Source organism: Lemur catta, chromosome 4, assembly GCF_020740605.2.
Source record: "Lemur catta isolate mLemCat1 chromosome 4, mLemCat1.pri, whole genome shotgun sequence".
Lineage (NCBI taxonomy): Eukaryota > Metazoa > Chordata > Mammalia > Primates > Lemuridae > Lemur > Lemur catta.
The window spans coordinates 34,292,802-34,312,104 of NC_059131.1; the positions used below are offsets into that span (position 1 = coordinate 34,292,802).

The 19,303-nt window shown below is 44.2% G+C and overlaps 1 protein-coding gene across 2 annotated transcripts in view; it reads left to right on the forward strand.

Moving 5' to 3' along the window:
* Positions 1 to 19,303, forward strand: part of PRKCE (protein kinase C epsilon) — a 462,687-nt gene that overhangs the window by 377,357 nt on the left and 66,027 nt on the right. For both annotated transcript variants that reach the window (XM_045549528.1, XM_045549529.1), the window contains exon 11: positions 1,506 to 1,660. In XM_045549528.1, the coding sequence (XP_045405484.1) occupies positions 1,506 to 1,660 (155 nt within the window). The remainder of the gene's footprint in view (positions 1 to 1,505; positions 1,661 to 19,303) is intronic.

A 19,303-nucleotide genomic window follows, 5' to 3' on the forward strand; every position in this document is an offset into this window, starting at 1 on the left:
CATGCATAAAGAAGTATTATTGGTAACTTTTACTCAATCTTCATGGAAAATAACACTCTCATCCTCCTGGAAGCCGCACGTAGACTACGTATGTTAAGAATGTACTCCACCCCTGCGGTCTCTTAACGCCTCACCGTTGACTGCGTCAGCCTTCATCCCCCGCTGAGCTGCTCGGTTTTCTGGCCCCTGACCGTGCTCACTCTGTTCCCACATGCTGGCATTGGTTCCTGCCTCCCTTGACTTTCTCTTTTTTTCAAGGCCAGCTCCATCTGGAATCTTCTATGGCCCACAGGTCAGAGAGCTCCCTTTCCTCTGAATCTGTCAGCACCTGGTGTCTTTAATGCATTGTCATGCCTCGTGTTTCCCCTCTCCACCCTGGACCGTAAGCCCCCAGGGTGGTGATGACTTATCATTCTTTGCGTGCTGCCTGACACAACATTCCCAGTGGTGGGATCTTAGACTGGTCGAGAAACTGTACAAAGTGAATTCCAGTGCATCCTCTCCACATTATCGTGGTTTGCAGATAAGAAGGGGTCACCTCCGGTTAAGTGTGACTGTGGTCTGGCGGTTCTGAAGGCTGCCTTGAGGGAAGAATCCGTAGGAATCCTAGCAGGAATGTCCTCCAGGGTAAAATGTAGCCCTCAGGGGGAATGGCGGTCTCACAGTCTCATTGTTCCATGTCACAATGTATTCGTTTTCTAGGACTGCCTTAACAAATGACCACAAACTTGGTGGCTTAAAACAATAGAAATTTATTCTCCCACAGTTCTGGAGGCTGGAAGTCTGGCATTGCTGGGCCAAAGTCAAGGGGTCGTCTGGGCTGTTCTCTCTCCAGAGGTTCCGTTCCTTACCTCTTCCCGCTTCCAGTGGCCACCCTCGTTGTTTGGGTTGTGGCTGCAACACATCAAACCCTGCCTCTGTGGTCACTCGGCCACCTCCTCTCTTCTCAAGTCTCCCTCTACCTCCCTCTTACGAGGACACTTGTGGGTGCATTTAAGGCCCACCCTGGGAGTCCAGGGTCATCTCCTATCTCAACATCCTTAATCACATCTGCAAAATCCGTTTTTGCTATATATGGTAACATTCACACATTCCAAGGATTAGGACCTGGGTATCTTTCAGGGGACTTTTATTCAACCTGCCGCACCTGTAAATGTACCTGGAGCCTCTAAAAGGGCAGAGACATGTCCAAGGCCACACTTGAAGTTGGTAACAGAAATCAAAGGCCTGAGTCCCCTTTGTATCCATTTTAGGCTGCTTCCACTAGATCCAGCTGATGCCCACGAAAGTAAGACAGAGAAAGAGATTTTAAAAGAACATTTCATACCCTAATTCATGTGCTTTATTCCTTCGTCTTCTTTCTGGATCGTGCTACCAAGGTTCAGCCACCTCTGAGGCTCCTCCCCCTCGAGTCCTGGTTATCTTGCGTTGGGCCCACACCATGCTGGCCTGTGTGGGCAGCTGCAATGAAATGACCCAAATGGCATTTTCTTCTCTCCTTTCAGGACCGCCTCTTTTTCGTCATGGAGTATGTAAATGGTGGAGACCTCATGTTTCAGATTCAGCGCTCCCGAAAATTCGACGAGCCTCGTTCACGGTTCTATGCTGCAGAGGTCACGTCGGCCCTCATGTTTCTCCACCAACATGGAGTCATCTACAGGTAGCCTCTTCTCTCCTCCTCTTTTTCCTGAAAGCAACAAATAAAAATAAAAAAAATAAAAACTTCATTAGAGACATGAACTGACTTTGGCTTCTGCCCAAGTGGTCTCTTAGCAACCCGCTGTAGTTGTTTGTTCCAATTTGCGTACAGAGGACTTTTTTGGGGGCTGTTTATCACTGTGGATGTTAATATTTGAATGGCCCCGGGAGATTTGACCCACTGTTTGTGCCAGTTTTGATTTAAAGCTCAAGCAGTACATTTTAAAGGCTTGGCGCCAGGCGACCTTGGCTCGACCTTGGTTTCTCTCTCTCCCCCACCCTCTTCCTTGAACACCAGGGCATTCTCTTTACTTTTTCCTTGTGTGCCATGGGCTTCCTCCCCTTCCCAATCTCTTGCCACTTCCTGAGTTTGTTTAGCTTAGTTGTCTCCAGCAGATAGAATCAGGGAAGGAGGAGTTGCTAGGGAGTTGGGGGGCTTATGATCTAGGGTCGCGGGTGGAGAATGGGAACTAGACAATGTCCGACAGGAAGTGACTTTTTGAAGATCGTCCAGTCCTTTATTATTGTCCAGTCCCCTTCCAAGAAACACACACACAGGCGCATACACTCACACACACACACACACACACACACACACACTCACGTGCACGCGCATGCTAATCTTCCAGTAAGGGAGCAAGGCTATTGACGTAGGCTCTTCTGTGAGGTCAGGAATTCTGGGAGGAGTAAATATTTATAATTAGCAACAAGGACATTGAAGTTCCTTAAGGTTTTTTTCTAATGGCTGCCAATTTCTTGGTCTTTGCTTCTTCCTCCTTTTCCTCCCCCCCCCCCTTTTTTTTAATTGGATAGAAGAGTAGCTGGCTTGGTTTAACCTAGAACTTAGTCACTCACCTAAAATTTACTGACCTGCTCCTAGGAACAATGCCCTGGCTACATGTTCTTCGAAGGAGATCTGGTCAACCCCCCCCACCAGGCTTTTCTTCCTTCTGCCATTTCTTAGCTTCCCAAAGCAAGGAAAAAAAAAAATCAGTGCTTTCCTATAGCCCGTATAATAGTCCGTACTTTTTAGCCTCCTATTCATGGCCCTCTGCAACACCAGTCCGTGGATTTGTTTCCTGTTCCTGCATAACCAATTACCACGAACTTAGAGGCTTCAGGGAGCACCTGCTTATTACCTCGCGGTTTCCAGAGGTCAGGAGTGCAGGCGTGGCTTATCTAGGTGCTCTGCTCAGGGTCTCACAAGGCTACCATTGAGGTGTCAGCCAGGCTGCATTCTCATCTCAAGTTTGGGCTTGTCTTCCAAGCTCATGTGCTTGTTGGCAGAACTTTGTTCTTTGTGACTTTAGAACTCCCGCGGCTTGCTTCTTCAAGGCTAGCAGGAGAGCAAGTCTTTTCTGCTTTGAGTCTTCTACTTCAGGGAAGGCCTGGACCCTGTTTTCAATGGTTTTAATCAGGCTCATCCAAGATAGCGTCCCTTCTGATTAACTCAAAGTCCAATGATTAAAAGCCTTAAATATATCTGCAAAATCCCTTTGCTGTGGCCGTATAATGTCACATAATTGCAATAGTGATGTCACATCAGCTTTGCTATGTTCTGTTGGTTAGAGGTAAGTCACAGGTTCTACCATATTCAAGGGAAGGGGGTTATGGGATTGTACCAGGGTGTGACTCCTTGGGGGTCACCTTAGGTTGTATCTGCCACAGCCCAGTACACCTTTCTCTCCTCATTTCCCACACACCGTGTTTTGAACCCATGAAGATTCTTAACTTCCCTCAAATTCACCTGCCAATTCCCAACTTTGCTGTGCTTCTCTCTCTCCACCTCCTCTGTCCAGCCCTGAAGCCTCGTGCAATACCACCTGCCTGGTCCCATCAGCCAGAGTGGGTCTCTCTATTCCTCACACTCTCATTTGGGAATGAACTGCAATTTGAGACTTTGATTGCTATACCTACCACTGCTCGCCTTGTGTTAGGATTAGACGTCTGTGTGGATCCTTCACTAAATTGCAAACTCTCTTAAGGGCCACTTCTTTTAAAACTCTCCACCATCTTTTATTCTACCTGTTCTTCTTGTTTTGTGCATAGTAAATATCAGCATATCACCATTGACTTTAGTTAGTTTCAAATCCTAATCCCCATCCCCAAAGCAATTTACAAGCTAGGCAGAGATGCAGGAGTTGAATATGTGAAAAGATCATACAACAAGACAATGCATTGCTAGGTGCCAATGACAAGAAGAAAAACTGCCATTCCTTGAGATGTCTTCGCTACACCATCCCTATTAGGCTGGGTACAGCCTTCTGCGTTTTACTAACAGGATACAGAGACTCGCCTTAAGCAATTGTTCAAGGTCATACTCAGTAAATGACAGACATAGGAAATGTAACTGACTGACCAAGTCTGCTATACTCCGTAACACTTGTCACTGTGCTGTTTCAAGCCCAGCTCCAAGCTCCTTAGCTTCTCATTCTAGGTAGTCCAAAACCCGACCTTCCCTTAAATCCCTGCTTCCATAAATGAACGCTTTCCTCTTGCCATACCAATTGCTCTTGTGGCTTCTATGAGCTGTTCTCTCTCCCCCTCTCCCTTGACCATTTCTCCTCAATCTCTGTATCACCTTGGCTGGCTCCTTCCCTCCCTACCCTTCATCCTCTAAAGGCTGGTTTTCCCCAGGGCCTTCATCCTTCTGTTCTTACCCTAAATACTCTCACTGGGCAATCTGAGTCTTCCCACGGCTTCAAATAACTTCCCCGTGCCAGTGACTCACATATCGCTAAATCCAGCCTCTGTCTCTGTCCAGCCCCCAGTTACCCCAGCACCCCACACCAGGTCTCTCCCTCAAACCTCCCTGCGCCAAGGCTTGACCTTGAGGCCTTCTCCCTTCTTCCCTGGCTGGTTTGCAGTAGCTTACTCAACCCACTCGCTGCCTCTTGGTTTTCTGCCCTCCTCCTCCCCCTCCATTGCTGCCCAGTATTCTTTTAAAGCACAGACTCCCCTTCTTAGCACCCTTCAACCCTTATCAGATGAAGTCCAGACCTCTTTGGGGCCCAGACCCCTTACAGCCTGGCCCTGGAGCTGCTGTGCATGGCTCTGTGGTGTGGGCCCAGCATGGAAGTCAAAGGCATCCAGCCCCACTCCCCTTGCGTGGGCGGCTTCAGCCCCAGGAAAGGGGTGCTTTTTCTGCCCAGAGGAGTTGCCTTTTTGTGTTTCTCAGAAAGACACCATACGTGTTAACAGACCTTGGCAGCCCCCATCTTTGGCCTTTACCCCCATTCCTTCCGTTTAGGTACTTACTCCACATGACTTGCCATTCGCCCCCTGACGCTGTTCTCCTTCCTTCCTCTGAGCCTCTGTCCCCACTGTTGCTGGGGTTCCCTTGCTCTTAATCTGCGTCTTAATCAGTGGTTTCCAGTTCATGTCCGTGGTCTGACTGCCTCAGGGTTCTGGTTTAAAAAGTATATGGATTTTATAACACTGGAGGCGGGGGAAGTACATAAGGGTATAGGTTAAAAAATAAAGTGTCCCTGGGCTAGTGATGGCTGAAACTAGGCGATGGGCACATGGAGTTCACTGTTCTCTCTACTTTTGTGTATGTTTTGCCATAATAATAAAAATGATGAAAGAATATGGATTCTAGGGTAACACTCTAGAATTTGAAGCTTTTGATTCGATGAATCTGATTTATGGGGCTCAGGAATCTGTCTTTTTTTAAAGTGTTCCCCAGGTGATTGGAGGGATCACAGGTTGAGAGAAATTCTGCTCTGCCTTGAGGATGGTGCCAAGCACCCCAGCTCTGCACAGCGCCCCCGACCACCCTGCCCGCAGTGGAGCATGCCTCCCCTGAGCGACATAGCGTCTCTCTGTAGCTTGCATTTAGCAGGTGCCCTTTGCCGACCTTGTGTTTTCACTTGTGCGCCTATTCCATGATTGAGAATTCCACATGAGAGAGCTTACCTAGTTGGCCTGAGACTGTGCCCTACTTGTAGTAAGTGGTGAATAAATATTTGTTCTTCTAGTCTGTATTGCTCCAGAGTTTTCCAACGCAGTGGGTTGCCTCATAGGTGTGTATTTCTTGAAATTCTCTGTTTAAAGCATTCCTAATGTACAACACAATTTTTTTCCTTGACCCTAAAAGGCACCCTATTCCTTCTTATTTTATGGAATCGTGAGGACCATCTTTCAATCTGCCAGTAGAAGGGCTGTGTGGGGTAGCCCGTGTGAGGCTGACAGGGAGGCTGTGTGTGTCCTTGCTCGTTTGCTTCTGGATATTCCAAAGGCAGGCAGAGATCACTTTTTGTGTGATATTTTTGTGATGGAGAAGATTTATTTGGGAGATTGGCAAGGCCAGGTTTTGGAGGATGAACTTCATTGCTGAAGCTGAGATTGAATTTTCCAGGCTTTCTGCTGGAATTTATACATAAACTAATTAGCTAATTGGCCAGTGTCCAAGAAATAAGAGAAGTCATCCCTCTGACCAGTGGCTCACACTTGAAAGAGAGCAGCGGCTGATAGCCACAGCCCCCTTTTCCTCTGGTCCCTCTGGGGGTCAGGCTCCCCACCCCAGGCTGCCATAGGGCTCTGTCTCTGTGTCCCCTGCTGGGGGTTCCTGTGCCGCCTCTGTGTGCTATGGTGGAAGAATGCATTCGATCGTGTTTCCACTCTTCCTAACTGTGGCTTTTAAACCTCCCCCCACCCCCCTTACACACTTATACACTGTGAGAGGTGGAGGTTTTGAAGGGCGAGTCTTCTGTCCAAAGTTGACTCAGAGAACTTTCTCCTCCTCTATTTAATGCTCAGTGCTTATGCATGTTATTTAAATTCTGGATCTTTCCTCTTCCAAAATAAGGTCATATGGGTGGGCTCCATGACTCTCAGAGAACACTCCTCTGGCCATGTGTCGTGAAAGAGAGATCTTGTGATCTGCCTTAGACAGCAAGGGGAACTGGGGGCCCTGGAAGGAGAGCCGAGGTCGTGGCAGATAGGAACCTGTCCTCTTACTGTTTACGGCCCAGGGGCCAGGAGGGTGGTGTGACAGTGGGTGGTGAAGGACATAGATTCCACGCCCTGGCGAGGGTTCTGTGCCCCAGTGTCCTCATCTGTAAGGTGGGATTGGTAGTTGTACCTATCTCATGAGATTGTAGGGATGTTGTAAGTCTAAATAATTTTGGATAGTGCCTGCCACACAGTAAGTCCTCAATAAATGTTAGCTAGTCTATTATGCTTCGAATTGATTTTTGTTAAGATCTATTGAAAGGACAGTGGAGATTTTCCATCCCGCCTGAGCTCCAAAAGGGACCCTAATCCTTATTGCCTTTTTAAACTCTTTCTTTAAAATGATAAAAGTAGTAGTCATAGGAAAAAGCAAAATGTAAGCAATAAAGCAAGACATACAGTTAGTTTCCCTTCGCCGGCCTCATAGGTACCCAAGGGTGAAACAGTGTAAGAGTTTCTAGAGAATCCTCCCAGGAATCTTCTCCAGTGAGTTCCAGAAGCTCTTTGTGACCAGTTTCCATTGGTGAAGTTCAGATAATACCTGCCTCGTCTCCTCCGTAAGGTAGTTGAGAGTGGTTGCTGGAAGTCAGAGTATGGTAGAGGATGTGAAAACCAGTAGGAAATGACAAGGCATTTTGTTTATGGGATGTACCATGAATGATTAACATTCGTCATTTCCAGCACTAAAATTTGGTCTTTAATCCACCAAAGCGGAAGTTGTGAGTTGTAAACCTCTCCTGCTTCTTAAGTTCTCCAAGCCTCTGGACCCTTGCTGAGCTGCTGCCATCACTCCCTGTGAGCGGTCCTCCCCGTGCCTGGCCTCAGAACTGGGCAGTGGGGCAACAAGGGGGAGAGAGGGCACCTCTGCCACGGCCTCTGCCTGAGCACGTGGAGGTGTTTAGAAAAGGCTTTTCTTACTGACCGTGATGTCTATAAAAAGTCACATAAGAATTCAAAGCGAAGAACAAAGATTTAGTCAAGACCTCAGTGCACCTTACAAAACTGTCCTAAGTGTCTTGTTCTCTCCAGAGCTAGGGACAAGGCCCGAAAGGAGGGCTTAGGAGGGGTTTTCCTAGAAGGAGCTGGGGGCAGGTACTAAGGTCCCTGGCTGCGCTTGCCAAGCCGGGCCTCCCCGGAAAACGCATACAGAGTTATGATATAAACATTTGTCCTGCTGTCCTGCTAGTCAGAGGAGGAAGTGTATGCCTCGATCCCTGGAATCTTGTCCTGCCATTGGCACAACTGATGAAGGCCTCTAGTTAAACCTGCGTTAGTAACTGGAAGGCCTAATGTTTAGTCCCATCTCCTTTCGATACGTCATCAAGTTATTTGAGCTGATACAAAGCAGGGGAGGAGAAGGAGGTAGGGTGATCCCCTCCTTTTGCCTTGCCAGGCTTCTAGGCCTGGCCCTTAGAAAGTCACTGAGGGTCCTTGAAGATCGTTTTTCCCACAGAGCCTTGTTCTCAGCTGTCATTGTCCCCCTACCCATTATAGAAAATGACATTTTAACAAAAAACTTCTAAGGTTCTAAGAGCTGAGTCTCTAATGGGAGGATATCAGCTACCGTGGCAGGAATCACGAGTGAATGTTAAATCAAGGAGGTCTTTGGGGACTATAATCCAACTCCTCTGTTTTATAGATGTGGAACTTGGAAATCAAAATTGGACAGTAAGTCACCCAAGTTTACACAATGAGATAGTATAAAGCTTAGATGTTATTTTAATCAAAGATACATATGTAGATAAAGAGTCTATATACGTTCTATAAGGTGTTTAGGGAAATAAAAAGTATTAATAGTTTTCTGCCCTCCCTCTCCCTCTCCCCAGTTTCCTCTTCTGAAAAGGCAGCCACCTTCAACTCTTGCAGCTCACTCTTCTGGCATGAACCTCTGTATTTCTAAATAACATTATTTTGCTGCTACTTTTTAAAAAAATTTATTTTAGGCATTACCTAGTGACTTTCCACTAGAAAGATGAGAATTCAGTTCTATTTCACACCCACTATCCACCCTTCCCAACCTCCTGTTCTCTCAATATATTAATAGTTTACTGTAATTTGAGTTAAATGAATATATATTGTCTAGAATATCGTGCCTGTGAAATACTGTATCGTCAGGTCGTATGCTATCATCACTTTTTCTTTCCTATGCTTTTTGTTTGTTTTCCCTAGAGTTAATAATTATCTCTTTGTTGTCTATGTACATATAATTGATTCAACCACCAACTCTCCACAGATTGTGCATGCATCCCCTTAGGATATTTAGATGCCATCAGTATTCTGTCAGTTTCTTGTTCTTGGGTGACTTTCTCTGGGCCCTTTCAGCTGCTGCAGTCTGTATGATGCTCTCCGTGCCTGCTGCAGAGCTGTCCCCGGGCTCTCCCTGCACTGTTACCCTCAGCTTCCTCTTCCCACTATCCCAGTTGAAGCTCCTTTGCTTGTATCTCATGTCTGCCTCTTTTTTTGTATGAGCCCTCAATGTAGTAAAGCACCTCCAGGAGTTTTCTGAGAAAAAAATGTATGGGAAGTAAAATTTTGAGACCTTCCTTTTATATCTAAAGATCACCTTTATTTTACTCTCAGACTCAATGAAGAGTTTGACTGGGCATAGGATTCTAGATTGAAAGCCATTTCCACTCAATTGTAAAGCATTGTTCCATTGTTGTCCAACTCCCAGTGCTGCTGTTAAGAAGTCTGGAGATATTTTGATTCTTGATCCTTTGTATGGATCTATTGGTTTTTTTCCAGAAGTGTGTTAGAGCTTTCTGTCACCATTATTCTAAAATTACCCAATGATGTAGTATAGGTCTATGTTCATTCATTGAACTGGGCCCTGGATAGATCTTTCCAATTTGGAAAATCAAGCCTGTCAGTTATGGAAAATGTCTTATTTATTTCTTTAATGATTCCATCTCTTCTGTTTTCTCTTTCCAAACCTATCATTCAAATATTAGACTCATCAACTTGAGATTCATTATGGACTCATCTGGCTGGCCACTTAGTTGTGTCCATCAAAATGTTTAGGCCTTTCCTCTTGGAGTTCTTAGATTACCCTGGGAAGATTCTTCCAGAGTCCTGTCCTGCCGTAAGGCAGAGGACCTGGCAGCCAGCACCTCCGGAGCCAAGTGAAGGAAGAGGGTTGGAGGATCCAGCTTCCCGAGCACACGGATGTTTAATCCTCCTATTTTCAGTGCTGTACCCTGGTGCCCACGCCTGCTCCCATCCAGTCTGGAGACCCCGTTCCTTTGCTTCAGAGAATAAACTATAAACCTTTGGGGCAGAGAAAAAGAGAATCTGGGTTTATAACAGCTTTTCAGCCACATCTCTTTCCACATCACCCTCATTTCTGCATGTAACTGTTATTGATTATGCCTGATTTAGGGTGGGGGATGGAATTCTGCAGCATACATTTTATTCTTTCCCCATTGCTGATTCAAGACTCAGTTTTCTTGGGTTTACTGAGTGAGTTACCACTCATCCATTTGCTTCCCAACTTCCAAAATTGTGTTGCTGCTGTTTCTTTTTTTGTTCTCCCCATCTCTGTGGGAAGGAGAGAAAAGTAATTGTGGGTATTCAAAATCTACCTTCTTTATGCAGAAGTCGATACCAATAATAACAATAACAGTAGCAGTAACAACAACAGTAGCAAAATACTTATTAACCTTTGTTATGAGCCAAGCCCTGTTCTGAGCACTTTGCATGTGTTAACTCATTTAATCATCACACCAGCCCTGTGAGATAGATACTGCTGTTATCCCCAGGATTTATGATCTTTCCAAAAGTGAGATCTTGCCATATCCTACCACCATCACTGCCACTGTTGGGTCACCTTGTCCATGTTGCTGCCAGACCTGGGACTGAATCCTAGGTCTGTCTCATCTTTGTTGTGTTTTGGGCAGAATAATTAGACTGCTAGAAATGTAGTTTCCTCATTGTACCATGGGAATTCTAATGCAAACCTCCTTAGACTGTTTTGAAAATTACATGAGAAAACATTTGCAGACATGCTGAGTACAATCTTTAGCACCTAGTAGGCTCCAAAAATATTGGTTGGATGAATGGAGAGCATAGAGAGTGTTATAGGCTGAATTGTGTCCTCTCGAAATTCATATGTTGAAGCTCTAACCTCCAGTACCCCAGAATGTTGACTGTATTTGCAGATAGAGCCTTTAGAGAGGTAATTAAGGCAAAATGAGGCTATGTGGATGGGCTCTAGTCCAATATGACTGGTGTCCTTATAAGAAGAGATTAGGATACAGACAAGCAGAGGGAAGCCCATGTGAAGACACCAGGAGAAGATGGACATCTGCAAGCCAAGGAAAGTAGCCTCAGAAGACGCCAACCCTGCCGGCACCTTGATCTTAGACTTCTAGCCATCACAACTGTGGGAAAATAAATTCCTGTTGTTTAGGTCATCCAGTCTGCAGTTTTGTGTTATGGCAGTTCTAGCAAACTAATACAGAGTAGTTGGGTCTGCATTAAGTCCCAGTATTGCTGCTTACTAACTGTGTAGCTCTGGGCAAATGACTTCATCTTTCTGAGCACAGTTTCTTCCTCTATAAAATGGTGCTACTAACAAATATTTAAAAAGACAGCCAGACCTGTGAACTTGAGATAAATTCTAAGAGTTAAATAAGCGACTGGACATAAAGATACTCCTGGAGGTTGTTTTGGGGCTCAACCCACGTCTCAGGGGGTACAGACACACCCACAATGATGGCAGTGCAGTAACGCTCCTGTAGGGAGGAGCAGGTTGGTGGACGTGCCAGTTTGTGTCCCTTGTGCAAGTTAAGGGCCAGTTGACAGCAGGGCCCTGATTTCACCACCAGGCAAAATTCCATTTCAATACATGTGCATGACAGTAACCAAGGCCTGGAACAGCTGACAGATCTGCTTGCACTGGAAAGCTGCTGTATCTGATTTTGGTGCCTCAATTTCCCTGTCGGTCTCCCTTTGCACCCAGCCACCTTCATGAGCTCCCCACCACCCGTTCCCTGTATGACTTGCTCCAGCAAAGAAGCTGACTTTGGAAATGTGCATTTTGGTAATAAGACCCATTCTGTCCCTCTACCATGTCGTATCATTAAAGGGCTCAGCCCCTTAATAAAGGAATGCTAAATACTAGCATGAATTTTTCAGGAGTGGTCACTTTTTTATGGGTCTAAATTTACTCTCGGGTGAGATCATCTGTACCCAAACTGATGTCGTGCAGCATTACCTGCTGATAATAGTGGGGGCTGAAATCATTGTGACATGACAAAGGGGAAGGGAGGGGCAAGGAGAAACGGAGCTGGTTGGGACGAAAGCCAAGTTTACATTCCTCTGAGAAAGACACTGTATTGCTGCCCAGCTCAGAAGTAGAATTCTGACTGCCATTGACATCAGAGGTTCAGAGCAAACAGGAAGTTTGGAACCAGAGGGAAATTCCTGATTAAATTTGTTTGAGTGTTTCAGCTAGGAATGTGTGTTCAAAGAAAAAATTATCAGGGACTCTGTCATCTCCTGCTTTTTGCATGTCTCCTGGTACCTAGCATAAAACTGAGAACCCAGTGCGATGCTTAAGGAGCAGTTCAGGAAGCCTTGGGCTTATAAACTCTGCCTCTGCTACTCACTGGATGTATGATCTTGGGCAAGGAACTTCTCTAAACCTTAGTTTCTTTATGTGTAACATGGGGTTATTGCCTCCCCCACAGAGATATTGCAAGAATAAAATGAGTCAATAAAAGTAAACCAGTTACAACTGTGTCTGGTACAGAGTAAGTGCTTGCTAAACATTAGCTGCTCTTAGTGGTCGAGTGCACAGTTGATAAGATTCACTTTGTCCATCTCAAAAACCTTACACGAATGTATCCTGCTAGTGGCATACTGATGGAAACACCTTGCCTGGTTAGAGTCTTCCAAACAAGGGGCTCATTTGAGGCATTAACACCTGTCCTATAAGGGGGAATTTGTTATCTGTGAATTACTTTTATTTTGTGACTATGCCGTGTTCTATAGAAAGCCAGAGATCTTGGAACAAGTATTACTAATAATACAATGTGTTCAGCAGCAGAGACTGCATTCTTCAAGGTTTGGTCATAGTATTTTTGTTTCTTCAATGCCTTTGGCTAATGATTGAGCTGCTAAAAATGGGAATTGTTTTAGCAAACAATCGGCAGCTTTGCCATTGTAAGCAGAGTCCTGTATGAGGATCTGAAGCTGGTCTCTGGTCCCTCCCAGCTGGCTGCTGGTTTCGAGGGGACTCAGGCTGGAGGGAAGTGGTAGGGGGTGCTACAGTGAGTGGAGGCTGCCGGGACCACACTTAATCGGCTTCTCTCTTTGGTCACATGGCAACAGGCTGAAGAGCAATACTGCTGGCTGTTGCCACCTTCTCTCTCCTTCTGGGTCTCGTCTCCTACCACTCCTGGCCAGTTAGTTCTCATGAAGCAAGGAGTTAGGGCAATTTCTTGCCCAGAAGCCAACAGTGACTTCATGTTATCTCCAGATAATGTCTGGCCTCTTCTGCTGCTTGCTCGAAGCCATCCACAAGCTGACCCTGTCACTGGCTGCATCTCTGGGATCATACACAGGTCTCTTTCTGTCTTGCACGATAACCTCCTCCTATCTTCACAAGGGCTTTTCCCACCAAGCTGCTCTCCAAGTCACTTCTCGAACCTAACGTGAGTGCTCATTGGCAGGCCTGTGACACACCCGTACACAATGTGCATGTATTACCTAGATCCTGAGCATCAACAGTCACAACACAACATGTTTCCGCTGCTTGATGCCTTTGCTTAGGAATACCGTACCCTTTCCTGGACCAACATACCTTTCATTAACTCTTTCTCCTCTTTTAAGATTCAGCTTCAGCTCATTTTCCCTAGCCCATTCCAGCAAAGTTAGTTATTTCTTCCTCCTTTTAAGGTTGCATCCACTGCATTATATTATGGCACTTCTTACACTGCATCATAACTCTTTCTTCGTTGAATGATCCCATAGGGTTTCCACAGGTTATGATAAATTTTGGGTTGTGCCCAATGGCCCATGATTTCTTGACCAACCTATTCAAATTTATTAAGAAAACATTTCCGGGAAAGTGGGGGAATTTTCTAAACATATTTGGCCACAGGAGACATTTTCTAATGGACTTCTTACTGGACCAACCTCTCCCTGGGCCTCCTTTCTGTGTGCATGGCCCCATTCCACATGTCTTTTTGTCTTCACAACGTCTGGTTGGTGAATTGCTGCAATGGAAAGAGCACCAGCCTACGAGTCAGGGGCCAGAACTCCGATGAGCTCTACCTTAGCTGGGTGGCCTTAGGCAAACAACTTCTCCTCTCTGGGCCTCAGTTTCCCTACCCACAAAATATGAAGGCCAGATTGAATGATCTAACTCTGTGATCCTAAGATTATTTGGTTTTGGAATGCCTTGAACAGAATCAAGAAATGAATTTCTAAAAATGCTGTCTCAAAATGACCTCAGCAAGGCTTGGGAGGGTAACTGAAGCTATGTAGCAAGAATGCCTGGGTGCCCCTGAAGGAGAATTTAAAGATCCTGGCGTGCAATTCTTGCAATTCCTTGGGATGTGAGACTTCATTGGCAGGTGGTCCTACGCTCTGCTGTCTGTATATCAAATCACGGTCTATGGGTGTTCCCCCCCCTCTAATTTATCCACAGTCATCCTTCTTAAAACAAATAGCATTTTGAGGCTCTGATATTGCCAAGTTAGGTATTTATCCCTGTGGTGAGCAGAGCTCCCTTGAGGGGCTGTAACTGACCACGTGAGCCAGAACTCCTGGCACAGAGCAGGGGATGCTTGCTTAGAAAGCCTTGGTCCTGTCGGAATTGAGAATCCCACACCCACGTGTCAACACCTTCTCGAAAGTGGTGCATCTCTCTGATGAAATCCCCTCCCTTACTGTGAATTTGCTTATGCAAAAGCATTTATCGGAAGGGTATTTCTGTTTGAGTTTGTACAATCTGCCTTGAGGAGCAATCAAGAAAAAAGTCTGTTTTTGGAGATCAGTATATTAAAGCAGATGTTCATTTATTCAGTCAACGACAACTAAGTTATTGGTGTGCCAGGTGTAGGCCTTTGAGTTGCCATGGTAAGGAAAAGAGGTACAGTCTCTGTCCTCTTGGCACTTGAATTTGGGCAGGAATGGCAGACATTAAAACAAGCAGTAATAGCATAAACTGGTAAGAGTTATGATAGGGAAATTATAACATGCTGCTGGGAACACATAGCAGGGATACCTCAGTTAGAAAGTCCAGGAAGGCCTTCTGGGGGAAGTGACCTCTCCCAGAGAGGCCCAATAGGATAAGTAGGAGTTGGGCAGAGTGAGAGGACATAGAAGAGTGGGCCAAGGAGTGGGAACAGGATATGCGAAGGCTTGGTATGGGGAGGGGGAGCACCAAATGGGTCTGTGGGTTTAAAGAATTTTTATTTGCTTGGAACTCAGAGCACAGGGGGAGGCTTGGTGAGCAATGAGGCCAGAGCAGAGGCCAGGAACCCCAGCCTGAGGGCTGCTGAATGACTGTCAGAGCACTGGAAGCAGCTGTATCCTGGGTTGTATCTGGAGCAACATGTGGGATCTGTGAAAGATGAACCTACTATTTAATAGAATATCAGAGGTGGAAGAATATTTGAGAGGTTAGCTACTCTCATTCTATCTTTTATAGATGAATAAACTAAAACTCCTCAGACTGTGTGACTTGTCCAAGGTTACCTGGTCTCTTAATGACACAGATGGAACCTTGAGTTGGGGCCCTGGTGCTTTGATGATGTGTGCTGATAAACTGGCTTTCAAAAAACACCCCAAACCCTGATTTGTTGTAGCATTTGAAGATTTCTGTGATGTAAATACTTCCCCTGGGGGAAGTTTCAAGCTCCCCATATTTAACAGCTGGCTCACAGAGTCATGAAGATTTAACAGTGCGCTCATGAGCTGTGTGAGCCAGCTACAGCACCCATTGGGAAAGCTTATTGTGCAATCTCTTCCCAAGTCTGTGTTCGGTGTTGGTAGTTTCAGATCAGAAGTGCTGGAGTATTTACACTATGAAAATCAGCAAACACTACAGATCAAGGTTTTTTTCCCCACTGGAAAGCCATTGTTAAGCATTTACCAGTATACCACTGGAGCGTATAGTCCTCACTGACCAGTAGTCAGAAACTTCCTCATAAAGATAAGAGAAAGTGTCCCAGTACATGAACTGTTCTACACTCTGTTACTTCACATCTCTGGCCTTGATTTCCTTATCTGTACAGTGAGGATAATGTCATAGTTCAACAAATTTAGGATGCTTTTGATTTTAAGATACACCATTGTTTTTATTTAAATGAACTTTTTATTTTAGAACAGTTTTAGATTTACAGAAAAGTTGCTAAGATAGCACAGAGTTAGTTCCCATATACCCCACACCCAGATTTCCCTATTATTAACACCTTATGTTCAGGTGGTATATTTGTCACAATTAATGAACAAATATTGATGTATGATTATTAACTAAGCCCATACTTTATTCAGATTTCCTAAGTTTTTACCGAATACCCATTTTTATTTTTTTATTTTTTATTTTTTTGGCAGAGGATCTCATCTGGACTATCACATTACTTTTTGCAGTCATGTTTCCTTAGCTCCTCTTGGCTCTGACAGTTTCTCAGACTTTCCTTATTTTATAGCCTTAACAATTTGAGGAGTACTGGTCAGATATTTTGTAGAATATCTCTAGGTTGGGATTTGTCTGATGTTTTCCTCATGATTAGAGGAAAGGAAGTATTCTTGGGAGGAAGACCACAGGAGTAAATTCTCATTTTCATCACATCATTTCAAGGGTATCTACTCTCAACATAACTTGTCAATGTTGATGTTGACCTTGGTCACTGGCAGAGGTACTGTTTGGCAGGTTTCTCCACTATAAGTTTACTCTTCCCTCCCCCCTTCCATACTGTATTCTTTGGAAGGAAGTCACTATATGAAGCCCACACTTGAGTGGAAATTATATTCTGTCTCCTTAAGGGCAGAGTAGTTATTTAGTATTTTTCTAAAAGGAAATTTGTCTCCTCCCTCATTATTTATTTGCTCATTTATTTATACCAGTATGGACTCATGGATAGTTAGTTTTTTACTTTGGGTTATAATCCAATACTACTTTGTTGCTCGAATTGTTACAGATCTTCTCACTGGGAGCTCTTCTAGTTGGCTCCTGTGTCTCTTTGATATATCTACATCATTGTGGGGTATTTTGTTGTGGTTTTCTTTGTTTTCCATTTTGTTTTATGTTGGGTTTTTTTTGCGGGGGTGGCGGTGGGGGAGTACTTCCTTTCTTTCTGGTACTACAGAATGCTTCAAGCTCCTCTTGTATATTTCTTGCCCCAGTCCTAGAATCAGCTGTTTTTCTGAGGATTCCTGGCTCCTTTTATTGGAGAATGGTAATAGAAACCAAGATCTGGGTGCTAGATATGCTCACTGCTGCTGGGGTGTCATATCTTTTAGGCCCTCTCGAATGACAGATCAAGAAATTATATGTATACTAATGTATATACACATGTCTATAAATAGTTCTGTATGGAACTATCAGTGTCTATATTAAGCTAAACATGAGCTTATACTGATACCTCTAATCTGTTACCACGTGGATCATTCTAGCTTCCTCCCATTGCAACAGTAATGAAACCTGGCTCCCACCATCTGCCGTCTATTTAATTGTTAATTCACTACACACATATAGTGTTACCAGAATTGTTCACCCATACTGCTGTGGGAAACAACTTTATCAGCTAGAGTACTGTATTCATTTGCTAGGGCTGCCATAACAAAATACCACACACTGAGTGGCTTAAACAACAGAAATTTATTTTCTCACAGTTCTGGAGGCTGGATGTCCAGGGTTGTGGTGCCAACAGGGTTGGTTTCCTCTGAAGGCCATAAGGGAAAGATTCATTCCAAGACTCTCTCCTTGGCTTGCAGATGGCTGCCTATTGGTGCCTCTTCACGTGGTCCTCTCTCTGGGCACTTGCCTTCCTGCTGTCTCTCTGTGTCCTAATCTCCTCTTCTCATAAGGACCCCAGTAAGATTGGGTTAGGATCCACCCTAATGGCCTTATTTTAACTTAACTTAGGGACTTCTTTAAAGACCCTATCTCCAAATACAGTCATATTCTGAGGTACTAGGTTTGGGCTTTAACATATGAATTTGGGGAGAAACAAATCAGCCCATACCAACTACAGTGCTTACGCAGTTTCTTTTATATAAAGTCTTACAGACTCCACTAATTTCCTTAGTTACTTAGGTCAGCACATTCCCCCCACACCCTTCAAGAAGTTGTTTCATATATTTGTAATGCAGATATATTATTTTGTCACATTTTACGTTCCATCCTGGGATTTCTGAACTTTGTAAATGATTTCTTAAAATTTGTGTATACTGAGGTTCACTCTTCGTTTTGTGAAGTTCTATGGGGTTTTGGTTGTTACATTGTTGAGGGTTTTTTTTGTTTTTGTTTTTGTTTTGTTTGTTTTCTGAGATTGGGTCTCAGTCTCACTCTGGCACCCAAATAGAGTGCAGTGGCCTGATCATAGCTCACTGTAACCTCTAATTCCTGGGCTCAAACAATCCTCCTACTTCAACCTCCTGAGTAGCTGGGACTACTGCCATGTGCCACCATGCCTGGTTAATTTTTCTTTTCATTTTTCTGTAGAAACAGGGTCTTGCTATGTTGCACAGGCTGGTCTGAAACTCTTGGCCTCAAGCGATTCTCCCATCTCAGCCTCCCAAAATGCTGGGAATACAGGCATGAGCCTCCATGCCTGGCCTTGTATGATTCTGAAAAAATGCATAGTATCATATTTCTACCATTACAATGTCATACAGAATAGTTACACTGCCTAAAATATTTCTTGTGCTTATTCAATCCTCCCCAAAACTCCTAGTAACCACTTACCATTTTACCAACATTATAATTTTGCCTTTTTCAGAATGCCACATACTTGGAACCATGCAGTATTAACTTCTTCAGACTGGCTTCTTTCATCTGGCAATATGCATTTAAGATTCATCCATGTCTTTTTGTTGCTTGACAGCTCATTTCCACTTATTGCTGAACAATATTCCATTTTATGGATGTACACAGTTTATTTACCCATTCACCTATTGAAGGATGTCTTGGTGGCTTCCAACTTAGGTGATTATGAATAAAGCTGCTATTCCTAACATTAACATGCAGATTTTGGCATAAAAATCCATTTTCAAATCAATTGGGTAAATACCTGGGAGAGTAATTGCTGGATCATGTGATAGACTATGCTTAGCTTTGTAAGAAATTGTCTTGCAAAGTGGCTGAACCATTTTGCATTTCCATCAACAACGTGTGTTGTTCTATACCCTCTCCAGTAGATAGCGGTGTTTTTAGATTTTAGCCATTCTAGTGTGTAGTAGTACCTAATTGTTTTTAATTTTCAATTTCCTAATGATAAATGATGGTAAGCATCTTATATCTTATTTGCCATCTATATCTTCTTCAGCAAGGTTTTCTTTTTAGATCTTTTGCTCATTTTTTCGTTGAGTTGCTTGTTTGCTTATTGTTGAGTTTTTAGAGTTCTTTGTGTATTTTGAATACAAGTTCTCTATCAGATATGTGTTTAACAAATATTTTCTCCTACTTCATGGCTTG